This window comes from Leptodactylus fuscus, chromosome 1 (assembly GCF_031893055.1).
Source record: "Leptodactylus fuscus isolate aLepFus1 chromosome 1, aLepFus1.hap2, whole genome shotgun sequence".
In the NCBI taxonomy this organism is placed as follows: domain Eukaryota; kingdom Metazoa; phylum Chordata; class Amphibia; order Anura; family Leptodactylidae; genus Leptodactylus; species Leptodactylus fuscus.
In genome coordinates this window covers 297,370,470-297,383,989 of record NC_134265.1, presented here as the reverse complement: position 1 = coordinate 297,383,989, position 13,520 = coordinate 297,370,470, and the positions used below count along the sequence as shown (strand labels likewise).

The 13,520-nt window shown below is 41.5% G+C and overlaps 1 protein-coding gene across 1 annotated transcript; it reads right to left on the bottom strand.

Moving 5' to 3' along the window:
• Positions 1-200: 200 nt before the first annotated feature.
• LOC142195774 (T-cell ecto-ADP-ribosyltransferase 1-like) lies at positions 201-8,819 on the bottom strand. The gene is made up of 4 exons (XM_075265803.1): positions 8,764-8,819; positions 7,236-7,310; positions 2,190-2,871; positions 201-347 (listed from the first exon to the last, which is right to left on the bottom strand). Exons 2-4 carry the CDS (start codon positions 7,299-7,301, stop codon positions 334-336), a joined length of 762 nt encoding a protein of 253 aa, XP_075121904.1. The 5' UTR covers positions 7,302-7,310; positions 8,764-8,819; the 3' UTR covers positions 201-333.
• Positions 8,820-13,520: the final 4,701 nt, after the last annotated feature.

The following is a 13,520-nucleotide window of genomic DNA, read 5'->3' as shown; positions in this document are numbered from 1 at the left end:
GATTTGTGTTACTGATGTGTTTAGCCCATAGATCGCCTACCCTGTAGCAAAGTACCAGCTGTGTGAAGTAGAAGTTCTGTACCAGATATAATAAGAATATTCTTATTTACTGACATCAAACACAGATCTTAGAAATAGTAAGGAATGGAAACATATTTATGATGAAATGCAGAAAACCCTTTATTATATAGTTGGGCAAAGCATAATGGTATATAACGTGCATTGATAGCATGTATAGCAGTTTCTTCTTGCTTTTCTCTTCAGTTTCTCTTTGGTAAGCAGTAAGCGCAGAGGCAGACTATTAGCAATATGAGGAAGGTTTGAGGGTGACTCTCATTCATCAAAAGCTGTGGATAAAAAATATAAAGTTTATTAGTAATTGTCAATTTTACATAAGAAATAGCAATACTTAACTAACTTATCAAATATATGATGAAATTTAAAATATTATTTAACACTTAATGCTCTGAATGTCAAAGATTATTGAATGTAAAGTGTCCCACTAGGAGCACTGCCAAAAGTTTTACATTTTTATATATGCCACTGTGCTATTTAGGCTGAATTCACAGGGAGTAAACTGGCGCGCAATCTGGCATGTATAAGCGTGTCAGAGTTTGCACGCTCAAAAAAGATCCCATTGATTGCAATGGGGGTTAACGATGACGGGCGCAAAATTACGTGCCGTATACGATCGTTAACCCCCATTGAAATCAATGGGATCTTTTTTGAGCACGCAAACTCTGACACGCTTATACATGCCAGATTGCGCGCCAGTTTACTCCCTGTGAATTCAGCCTTATTGGGGTAAACCACTACAGAATAGGTGCTGAGTTGAAAATATGACCCAAAAAGAGAGAGGAGGAGGAAGGAAACAGAAAGTGTCTATCTGTCCTCTAATTGTGAACAACACATCACTACAGTCCTCAGAAGAAGGATGTTCTGTGAGGAGATGCTGAGACAGTGAATCTGTACAGTTCTGTGTCTTCCAGCAGTCAGGAGATGGGATTTATCCCTGCTCACTTTGCTATAGACAAAGTGTGCCTGATCAGGATATGGGGTTAAGAATTAGATGGGCCTCATACAATAATTACGACCCTGTCTGCAGCCACAGATCAGACAGGGCAACCTTGAGGATGTAACATTTTCAGTTATTAAAGAAAGTTGTGGACTTTGAGAGATTGTAGCACAATAGGTATAATGGAAGAGTCCTCAGCGTTGCACCAACCTAGAAAGGGCTAGAGGATTTGGTTGAGATTCTCGTCACTCTGACCACTGCAAGTACTACACTCAGCTTCCTGGCCTTACTTAAAGGGTTCCTGCACATGCAGCAAGCGATAGCCAAAGCCGTTTTATCAGAATAGGCCACCGATCTCGAGATGGTTTTCAGAATCTTTTCTGAAGGTGGCCAATGATGCTCCAGTGCCATCTACCCATTAAGGGTTGTGCTTCATAAATACAGTAGGGACTATACTGATATGTTGTGATTTGCCTCAAAGCTTGTTTTTTGTATGCAGTTGTATCCTAATGGTGTGAATTGAGCCATACGCTGGACATATACATTAGACTAATGACTACTTTGGTGGGATTGTACAACTAGCTAATGTTTATGGAGCGTTACAACTTTTTCCCAAAGGCAGATGCTGTGAGAGCTAGGGATTGGATTATTGGTTCTGCGTATGCCAGATCCTTTTGGTCCAAAGTGTGATAAGTTACTTAGAGAGATAGCTCTCTTCTTTCAGATCATATACACTTCAAAAACCAAGTGCACATGTGTATGGGCAGGAAGGGAGAGATAGCTGTCGGCAGAACAAGCATTTGACTGACAGTTCTTTAAAGTTTATGATTTGTTTTAATTGATTTTTTCTCGTCTGTTATATCTCTATGAAAACTAGTGTTCAGATTATGAGGAGACTCTTACAAGAAACCCAAGTGTGAAAGACATACTTCTATACAGATACATAAGTAAGAACTTTTACTTACATTATACTAATCCACCAATAGAGGGAATCGATTTGACCATTATATGCAATTTTATATGAAACTATCAATGATGTTATCAAGGCTCCACAAATGGAAATGCCACACAGCAGGTGAACTGACACGTGCATAGGAGTTTTTAGTATATCAGCCATTTGATCGATCGTGTTTATTTTTTCAGTCTCAGTATTTCATGCTGACCATCGTCTTACCTTTGAGATAGGCACAGTTAAAGCGACTCTTGGTGCGTCCTTCGCTGACTAACTTGAAGCGGTGATTTTGTCTCTGAAATGCTGTTACTTTGAATAGCTCATATCCAGGGATTAATATCTCTTTTTCTGAGGGAACCATTGAAAACCTTTGCATATCAACCCCTAGACGTGCTTCTATTGTGAAGAATGATGTGTTGCCGAATCTCATAGCTACTGCTGGATCTACAGAGGTAGAGGTAAACTGGCCAAATCGGATGATACCTCGTGAATTTTTAGAAGGAATGAACTGATTCCTATCTCCTCTATATACCAATCTTTTGGATTTGTTGGACAACATTTGCAAAGCCGTAGTCAAGTAGTAGTGCATCGCTTTAAAATGGAATTGGTTCTTGTATTTTTGAATTGAACTGCCCACATCTCTGGTTGCTTTGTTGAAAGCAGAATAGAAGTTACTTGTGTAAGCAACCAGTGCGATCCCATGCTCATCACGAAAAAATTGGGGAAGATTTTTTATGTTTGGTTTGATGTTTCTCCAATAATTTGTGGCCACGTTCCAGGCATATCTGAAATCACTGTAATTATTTTCATATTTTAGTATGCCTGGAATGATTTTATCCATCTTCTCTCTGCAACCTTCATATTGATCATCAAATATCTCAGGATTGTCACTCAGTTGTATCTCCTAGATAGAACAAAAAGCCCAGTTTCTTTAATTTGTCATTGTGAATCTGTACCTCAACCGACAAGTTTTAGAAGTACCTTATGGTCTGTGCATCTCTATGATATTAGGGAATCGAATTGTATAAAAATTGTGTTGTGTATAATATGAAAATGAAACATAACCTAATAAATAAAATACCATTAACCACACCAAAACTGGCCCGCCTAGTGCACCACTGGCCCTGGTTTTGCACCACATGTCTACTACGTACTCTATTATGCTGCATGACCAATAGGCAATGCACAGATTCACACCACCCATTAGACTAACCAAACCAGGACAACCCCTCCAAAGGTCATAATACAGTGGCTGCCACTAAGACCAATATGCCCCTGGCACAATTGAATCTGTAATGAGTTACCATATTCTGTGCATTGAAAAGCAAATTAACACGGATTTCCTAGAAAATTTGGCTGAATAAATGCAGATTTTTGTTGCTGTATTTGAACTCTAAACGGATTCTATCTTGTTTCCAATTTGGCAACCTATGTGTATATGAAATGTGACATACACACAGATTGGTCATGGCTTAAGGCACCAAAGCTGCGGCAAAAAACAGTACATTTTAAAGTACCTGCCAAGCGGATGGGATTTTGGCTAATCCTATCCACACATTGCAGAAAAAAAGTCCACAGTAGAAAAGCTGTGAAAATCGCATCATGGCAATTATACCTACTGAAGTCTGCTGAGGAAAACTCTGTGGATATTCTATGAAAAAAAAACACAATGTGTTTCCACTGCTGTCTTTATGACAGCGTTTTTTTGTTGCAGCTCGCTACCTGGGGGTTTTGCCTAAATGGGTTTTCCTATGAAAATGGACACTTCTATTATCTGGTATTTAGCAGAAACCCATCTAGTATTTCCTTATTGTGGGGAAGTTATTAGGCAGGAAGTGGTGTAACTAGGAATGGCGGGGCCCTAATGGCCAAGTTTTGACATGCCCCCCCCCCACCCAGCTGACCCCGAAGATCCTAACCGATCCCCCTCCCCCCACATTCTTGTGCACACAGTTATGCCTCATAGTGGCCCCTGCACACAGTATTATGCCCCATAGTGACCCCTGCACACAGTATTATGCCCCATAGTGGCCCCTGCATGCAGTATTATGTCCCCTAGTGGCCCCTGCACACAGTATTATGCCCCATAATGGCCCCTGGACACAGTATTATACCCCATAGTGGCCCCTGCACACAGTATTATGCCCCATAATGGCCCCTGGACACAGTATTATACCCCATAGTGGGCCCTGCACACAGTATTATACAGCATAGAGGCCCCTGCACACAGTATTATACCCTATAGTGGCCCCTGCACACAGTATTATACAGCATAGAGGCCCCTGCACACAGTATTATACCCTATAGTGGCCCCTGTACACAGTATTATACCCCATAGTGGCCCCTTCATCTGGTATTATGTTCCATTGTGGACACCCATGACCAATTATTATACTCTCGGGTCTTTTCAGGGGGGGATACAAACATAAAAAACACTGGAAGAATGGACTTCACACAAAAGTTGTGAATTTAATCACCATTTATTCACAAGTAGTGTATTCAAAAGTAGAGTGAGTTAACGTTTTCGGTCTATTCCGAGTGGCGTGTCACTCTATAGCTGAGCACAGCTTCTTGTCCTTTGCGCTGCACTACTGGATGGGCTACCACCCCACCAACGTTACCACTGGCATTTTTGCATCCTTCGGGCCCTTTTTGGATTTTCTGTGTAAGAGTCTCAAGAAGGTCGGAATAGACCAAAAACGGATGCTGGGTGCTCTGCTGCAGAGCGGTCGCCATAGCTACCGGGTAGCTGCTGTAATGTACAATGAATACCCAAAGCTAATGCCCACGATCAGTGTCCACTCTGATCACAGGCATTACTACTTGAAGCCCCTCCCTAAAATGTGAAAAATGCTCCCCCAGGGCCGGTCCCCACCGGTCCCATACCTTTCTTGTTGCAGGCCAGCTCCTACACAGCAAGATTGTAGGAGCTGACCTGTTTCTGTAACAGCCCGGAGCCAAATGAAGACTCCCAGACCTGTCATAAGAATATTACTATTGCAGCATATTTTTTCTGTACAGTGAACATCGTAGTAGGAAAGAAAATCAAAAGTGCTGAACTGACTTTTTTTTTTACAGTTTCACCTTTCATTTGAATAAAAAGTGATCTAAACAACAGGCATTCCCCGAAATGGTAAAACCAAAAAGTATCTTGCCCCACAAAAAAAGATGCCCTTTGCTTTCCCGTACAGCTGCAGAATCACCTGTCAATATGGCTTTGCAACTGTTGTAAAACTACAACTCCCATATATCAAATATTTTTTTCCCTATTTTCCTCCACTAAAACTAGGGTGCGTCTTATGGTCAGGTGAGTCTCATAGTCCGAAAAATACAGTAAATGTTTATTTTCCCTCAGCTTCCCTGGACCTCCACTCATTGTAACCTGCGGTCGGAGGAGACATTTAAAAGTTTCGTGCTGACAATTTTGGGTTGAATCCTTTTCTAAACAAATCAGTTCACCCATCTATATTATTATGTATGCATTGTACCGTAAGTATTGTACATGTATCATACATTAAGTCGTACATAATGAATACTGTTTTTTTAAGCACCACTTTAGAAGGTGTTTTCTAATAAAAATATATACAGGATAAGAGTCACATCACTGGGGGATCCAGCAAGCAACATAGTGGGTAACTTAAAGGGGTATTCCCATGAACACAATCATATCTATATTTGTAGATAAATAAAAGTTAAATATTTTTGCATATATAAGAAGTTAAAAATTCTGCAGAGTTTTAAAGATTTTTTTTCTACTATCTTAGTTGTGACATCTGTTGTTCTGATCGGTTGCCAATGGATGCAACCACAAATTCAGAAACTTTCTATGGTCCAGGACTTGTCAGGAACCCAGCCATGTTTTTATTATTGTAGCTGGGCTCAGACAGGAACACTACATGTATAGAATATATTTCAGCCACAATAATGAAAACATGGCTGATTTTCTGACCTTAGAAAGTTCCTGCATTTATGGTCATATCCACTGGCAACCAATCAAAACAACAGACAGATATTTAGAAAAGAATCTTTAAAACTCTGCAAAATCTTTAGTTACTTATGTGTGCTAAAATGTTCAACTTTTATCTACAATATATAATTGGTTATACTCGTAGGAATACCCCTTTAAAGTCCCTTTATATTTTCCCTGTCAATTAAGCGCCAGTGTACTTTCATGACCAGCATCACACAAGCACACTGGCGCATCATTCTCAGGAAGGATGTAGGGGGACTGTCGGTTCCCCTTTCTACTGATCACTGGGGTTCCCTGTGGATAAGCGATAAGTGTCTCTAATGGTGCAACTCCTTTAAATATGAAATAAATATACACTTCACATCCTCATAGATGTGTGGTTTTATATACCACTAGAAAGCCGACAATGTGCTGAATTCAGCACACTGTTGGCCTTCCCAGTATGTGCCTCGGTGCTGGAGATATTGGTGCTGTTAATTTTGAAATCAATATCTGTCACCACTGTCAGAAAGGTGGACCTTCTGACCTAGTGTCATCACTGGCCTCTAAGGAACGTCTCCTGACAGTACAAGGCTATGGAAGAGTACTGTCAGAGGGGGCATTCCTCACAGGTGATGATGCTAGGCCAGGGGTGCCCAATACGTCGATCACAATCTACTGGTAGATTGCAAAGCATGTTGGGTCGATCGCGGGATGCAGGGACCCCCAGTGTCTGCTTGTTCACAGTGCAGGCTGAGAGTCATCTACGGACACTGGCAGGCAGGGCTGCTGCAGCCGCAGCCTGCCAGTGTCCAGAGATAACTATCAGCCTGCGCTGTGAAGAAGAAGACAGCGGAGATCCCTGGGCAGCCACAGAACGCCGCTGTCTCCTGCTGTCACGATTCGCCTGGCCCCGCCCACATGCCCGACCCCACCCACAGACACGCCCACCCCGCCCATAGGTCCGCCTCGGCCCCACCCACAGGCCCGCCCCGCCCCGCCCTAGTAGATCTTTTGCCTTGGTCAGCTAATAAAGTAGCTCACGCTGAAAAAGTGTGAGCACCCCTGCGCTAGGCTGTAAGGCTTGCCCTTCTGACAGTGGGGAGATATCAGTGCTGAAAATTAGGGCACCATTATCTGTGGCACTGGATGAATACCAAGAAAACCAACAGTGTGCTGAATTTAGTGCACTCTCGGATTTCTAGCAGTATATAAAACCTCACGTGAAAGGTCCTCTTTAAATAAACATTGTGTCTTAGCATATCCAACAGTCATCTTACTTATAGTGTTTTAAAGACCAGATAAAGCTGTGTAGATACCTGTGCTAGATGCGTCTTCAAATGAAAGGTAAATAGGACGAGCACAAAAATGTTCCACTGATTCATTCTTTATATCTGCAAAGAAAAAAATTATGGTCAGCAATTTTTAGCTATATTTTTAGTTTGTATCACATTCACAGTATTATGTATTCATGCCTATGTTAAAACTTAGAGGAGTAATGTGGAGTGACACTGCCTTCCCTGCCTCTCGTTTTACGGACAGAGGGATATTAGGGGTACTGTGTGTCCTTAGGATGGGAGTAATATGGGCAGAGGACAGAGGGATATGGAGAATAATGCAGCTCTAATATTGCCCGTACTGTAAATATATAATACCACAATTCAGTGCCAAACAACATTACCATGGTCTTGTAAAAATACAGTAGACAAAAACCAGTGTCACACTGTATAACCAAACTCTATAAGAGTCCAAAAAGGTAAAGGTGCCATACCAATAGTTATAATCCATCACAAAAGGTTTACTGACTTGTATATGTTTGCTGATTGTACATATAATATCTGTATAAAAAACTAATCAAAAATCCTGGAGATCTATAAGAGTTGCAATATGTTACTAACCTGAGCTCATAAACTCTACTGAAAGTTCTAAAGATAGTAGTAAATATTATCCATGTTCCCTGTGCTTGTGGTTACAGAAATAAACTGAACACATAAAGGGAACTCTCTAATATTCTGTATTTCATTTATTGTTATATAATAGGCATTATGCCTCGTAAAATATACAGAACATGTCCTATTATACTAAGATGTCTGCTCAAATGAGTCTTTTCACGAAACTTTCCATTAACATACATAATCGCATTCATAATGTATTGCTCCACTTTATAGGAGCAACTTTTAATAGGATCATAGGCTAAAGCTTTCAGTTTACCCTTTATTGTAAAGATACAACACTGACTGCAAAAACGTCTTTCAGAAGAGCATACGTCTGAATTTCACTGATGCTAAGTATGTAGTATGCGTCTCCAGACCTACCATGCCATTGAGGAGAAGGTAAACAGTTGTAGAAAAATCAATGCAATACATATTAGGGCTCGTTCACATCTGTGCCCCGGTTCTCCGTTTTGCAGGTTTCCGTTTCCTACCTGAAACTGGGCAGGAGACGGAAACCTGCAGTCATTTTTCAAATCTATTTATTTGCATGGGTTTGAAAAGTGTCCGGCCGTGAGCGCTTTATGCTCTCTGTAGCAAATCCGTTTTTTTTTAACCGGACACAAAGTCGGACATGCAGGACTTTGTGTCCGGTTAAATAAAAAACGGTTTCGCCGCAGAGAGCACAAAACTCTCACCGGCGCTCACGGCCGGACCCGGTCTGACAGGTTTCCATCTTCTGCCGGCAGAAGACGGAAACCTGAAAACGTAGACCGGGCGCTGGTGTGAATCCAGTGTTACTAATATTATCTAACATTATCTAAACTTATCTTATTAATCATTATATAGTTCATGTATATGTGTAGACTGTTTCTACAAGTGCTGTGTTTCAAGAGGACTAGATAAAACATCTTACCTGAAGGGATCTCTGATACTCTGGTCCAGTCTCTGTATCTGGTAGTTGAGTTTTTGGGGGTATTAATGTTCACTATTTATATACTTTTTACTTCCTCATTCACACATACACTATTGCCAAGAACAAACCTTTGTAGATTTCAGAAGAAAAGTTGTCAAAACCCAACAAAGCAGATAAAGTGTTACAGTTTCCGCTTGAGGTATTTGACATCCACTATTGGTATCTGCAGTTTGTATTGAAGGTAGACTTTAGAGATGAATTAATGCTTTTACGTTTTTAGTCAAAATCATACAATGACGAACTGCTAAATAAAAGTCAGCAAAACAGAATATTATGTTAAGCTTATGTGGGAGCGTAAAGATGGCCAAATACATTGCGTTAATGCCAAAGCAGCTGATATCAGCAGGACCAGTCAACCATCTAATTTGGGGGTGTCTGCCTTCATGGAAGATATTGAAGGAGGGAAGGTTTGGGTTGATGGCTTTAAACCTGTCTGATTTGTTGTCAAGGCAAATAGAAACATCTTTCTTCATTTTTCCCAGTTAGAACCCATGCACACTTGCCCAAGACCAGCATGCATTTATATAGCAGGAATCTGAAGGGTTAGCTGTTGGCCGAACAACACTTACGTATATAGTACAGCTGATAAAATGGGTAAAAATGTCCAGTTCAGCAGCATCAACCAGTGACTGTATATTCATGGGAATTTTCTGGCACTCGATGGAATGAAGAGAAATCATGTATTTATTAAAGGCATCCAAACATAAACGTTTCGGTCAAAACATAAACGTTTCAGTCAAAACCTGACCTTCATCAGTACAACGGATGCAGAGAAAGGTGCACATCTGAGTGTATGAAGGAAACAAACTTTGCTTCCTTCATACACTCAGGTGTGCACCTTTCTCTGCATCCGTTGTACTGATGAAGGTTATGTTTTGACCGAAACGTTTGTTTGGATGCCTTTAATAAATACATGATTTCTCTTCATTCCATTGAGTGCCAGAAAATTTCTTCTATATGAATATGGCGGCGAGATGCCTTTTCTGAGCACCTGAAGCCTATTATACTACTTAGTGACAGATCATTACATTCTAGCTGTATATTCATGGGAGGTCTTGCAACTTTCCCAATGGTAGATAAGAGGGAAAATTTGGATCAGGAATGTTGGACTTGACAGTGTTCCACCAAAATGTATCAAACAGGGAATCCTATAAGACAAAGAAAAGAGATAATTCATTTTCTAAAAGTCCCTTCATTCAAGTGGTGCAACTCTGGACCACTGGCAAATGCTGGAGGAAGTGTACAGGCTGGGACTAGTTGTACTTGAAATTGAATTTTCCACAGTGGCTATGGACTTTCCTCCTGGGCTGGGGTAGGGCCAAGGAGGCCTGCAAGGTACCTAATAGTAATTGTAATCTCTTTCCTGGGGCACATCCTAGTTATGGTCAGCCTTCCTGGGCTTGATAGGAGTTGGAATGCCAATGATGGATGTAATAATAAGAATCAGGAGATATGTGGAAAACAGAGTAACTTGCCAATACTTGCACAATACTTCTGGAGTCACCACTGTAGGCTGGGGATGAACTGGTATAAAGTATGCCATTTTCACAAGCTGCATTTCCCTGATTGGAGCAGATATCCACTATACTCCATGAGCAGTACTCTACCTATAGGGCTGACAGGTAGGTGGCCTGATAAGCCTGATAAGAGGAGCAATAAGCATTTTTTTTTTCTGGTAAGGTATATTATACAGTTTCCTATATTGTGTCTTGTACTGTTATGTTTTGTACTATTTATGCAGTGACCATTTAAAGTCAGCTCTAAGCTTGGTTGTCTTCTTTTGATCATTAGTATGTCAAAGTTTGGACACTGGTTGATCCTTTGTTACTCTGATGGTCCAGTCAGATCCAGCAGAATGCAGACTGTTAAAGGAGTTAATCCAAGAAAAATGACCTAATCTTAGGAGTGTTATTGAGTGACAGAAGAAGCTGCGCACTACACAAACTCAACACTTAAAGAAAACATTGACGTTTGATGGCAACAAATGAATGGTTATTGTTGACTTTGCGTAATAAAGTTCATGGTGTGTCTATTGTAAATTTAACCCTGCCTCCCATCAAGAGCTATCAATCTAATTCACATACAGCCATTGCCATTTATTGTATTGTATAACAGTTTATGGAGTAAAATGTATGATACAAATTTTGGTGCATATTCAGGTACTAGTTGGCATAGATTTGAGATTTGAGTGCATGGATGGCAGGTGACGCGCCTAATTTATTACGAGGCATAAGCTTCTTATTAATACTTAAAGGGTTTTTCTGGGGAAAAAAATTGTTTTTTTTTAAAAGGTTTGTTAGTGCTATAAATGGGTTAAATAGTGCACCCACATACCTTTAGCAGTGTTTCGTGTGATTTCTGGCTTTCTCTGGGAGCTACTGGTGTCCTCTGCATTTGTTTACATGGGTAGCTTCCTTGGGTCTTAGCCTACAACTACCATGATGCCTTGAAGTTCACTCAGATTCCCCTCTCACTTTCTCCCTCACAACCCCTCCATTTCACTAGCTAGCCTGCGGACTACTAGCACTACTACCCAGCTAGCTAACTAACTCAGTCTCCCAACCCCTTCCCCACCCATCATACTTACTTGTCTTCTCATAGTTACATAGTAGATGAGGTTGGATAAAGACATTAGTCCATCAAGTCCTGGTTCCCGTCCTGGAGATGACTTTGAGGTTCTGCTGTGCAATAGAACGCCAGCTGAAGACACACCTACGCAATAGATCTCTGCTTATTTTTGTTTCTTTTTGTTCTATTGCTTATGTGGCGGCTCCAGGTCCCTTGTGAAATAAGCAACAACCAGCAGAAGAAGATAAGATAATCCTTTAATAGTCCCACAGTGGGGAAATTTCAGCATGTTACAGTAGCATAGTAATACAAATACAGGATAATACACAGTAATATATTACAGACGTAGACACACATATGCTAAGAAGAGAAGATATACTAGGAGTCCATAGCAGCTAAGGAAAAACAGAAGAGAAAGAAGGAAGACCTCATGGTCATCGTCATAATCATTAGTTTTCTGTGCGGAGTGATCTTCGCTTGGTCTGATGTAGATTATACAGCCTGGTCGCGATTGGAAGGAAGGACCTGCGATAGCGCTCCTTCTCACACTTGGGGTGAAGCAGACGGTCACTTACAGTGCTGCCAAGTGCCATCAAGGTCCCATACATGGGGAGGGATTTGTTCTCCTGCATGAAGCTCACCACGGACAGTATCCTTCTGTCACCCACCACCTGCACTGGGTCCAAGGGGCTCCCCAGGACAGAGCTGGCCCTCCTGATTAGCCTGTCAAGTCTATTTCTGTCCCTGGTTGATATACTGCTCCCCCAGCAGGCCACACCGAAAAAGATGGCTGAAGCAAACACAGAGTTGAAGAAGGCCCTAAGAAGTGGCCCCTGGACTCCAAAGGCCCTCAGCCTCCTGAGCAGAAGAAGAGGAAGTGAGCGTTGGTGAGTATGATGGGATGGGGCAAGAGAGGCGTAATAGTTGCTTTCTGTCTTCGGAAACAGAGAAACAGAATGCCACCAGGAAATGAGAAGATGTGCCTGGGGTGATCACATGACTGCCTTAGGCATATGGGTAAATATACATTTTTTTAACATGCGCACAGATCTACTTTCCTGTCCTCATAGCTCACGTGGAGACCGTTTGGAGAGCACAGAGACCCCATTATAGTCTATGGGATCCCTGTGCTTTCACTGCACATCACTTGCCAATGCTTTCGGTAGTTCGTTCAGGGGGGTTCTCATGCAGACTGCCCGAATGGATTACCGCCGCAGATGTGAACAAGGCCTTAGTTTTCCAGATGTTTAGAACAACCTCCGTGACAAGTTCCTTCAAAAACTGTGTACAAATGTACCTAGAGGAATTGATGGTGTTCTGAAGACAAAGAGTAGTCACAATTATTGATGTGATTCAGATTTTTCTTTTGTTCATTAATTTCATTTTGTTAATTAACAAGTAAACTATTAACCCTTTAGTGACTGAACCATTTTCACGTTTTTCCGTCATTACCAAGCCCTTTAACTTTTAAAATTTTTCATCAATGTAACTGTATCAGGGCATGTTTTTGGGGTTTTTTTGCAGTACAAGGGGAAGTGTTTAATAGCATTATTTTGGGGTAGATCTACTTACTTGACTACACCTATGTTTGAGTCTCCTTAGGAAATTCAGTCACAGTGTCTGCCTGAAACTGGTGGATTAAAAAGTCCTGTTTCATCTTCTGCTTTTAGTTAAAAAAAAAATGGACATCCAGTGGACCCCATCATAGTCAATGGTGTCTGTTGGATTCCATATGTATCTGCTATTTTGGTGGCCCATCTGTCCATTATTCTGATCCGTCGGAGGCAAGTCTATACAACAGGGCGTAATTTGAGGGGGTTCAGAGGGTGCAGTCGCATCGGGGCCCAGGAGATTTAGGGGGCCCATAAGCACTGGTATCAGTATTGAGATTGCAGCTTCCATCTGGTCCATAAGCCAAGGAGACCCACAGATTACTGTAACCACACTAAGGGTGCATTCACACGGAGTAACGTGCCGCGTGACCTGGCACGTATACGCCGTGTGAGATTTTGAGCGCCGTATACGCCCCCATTGATTTCAATGGGAGCCTGGATTGTATACGCCGCGTTATTTTGCAGCCGTGATTTTGCGGCCGCAAAATAACGCGGCGTTTACGATCCAGGCTCCCA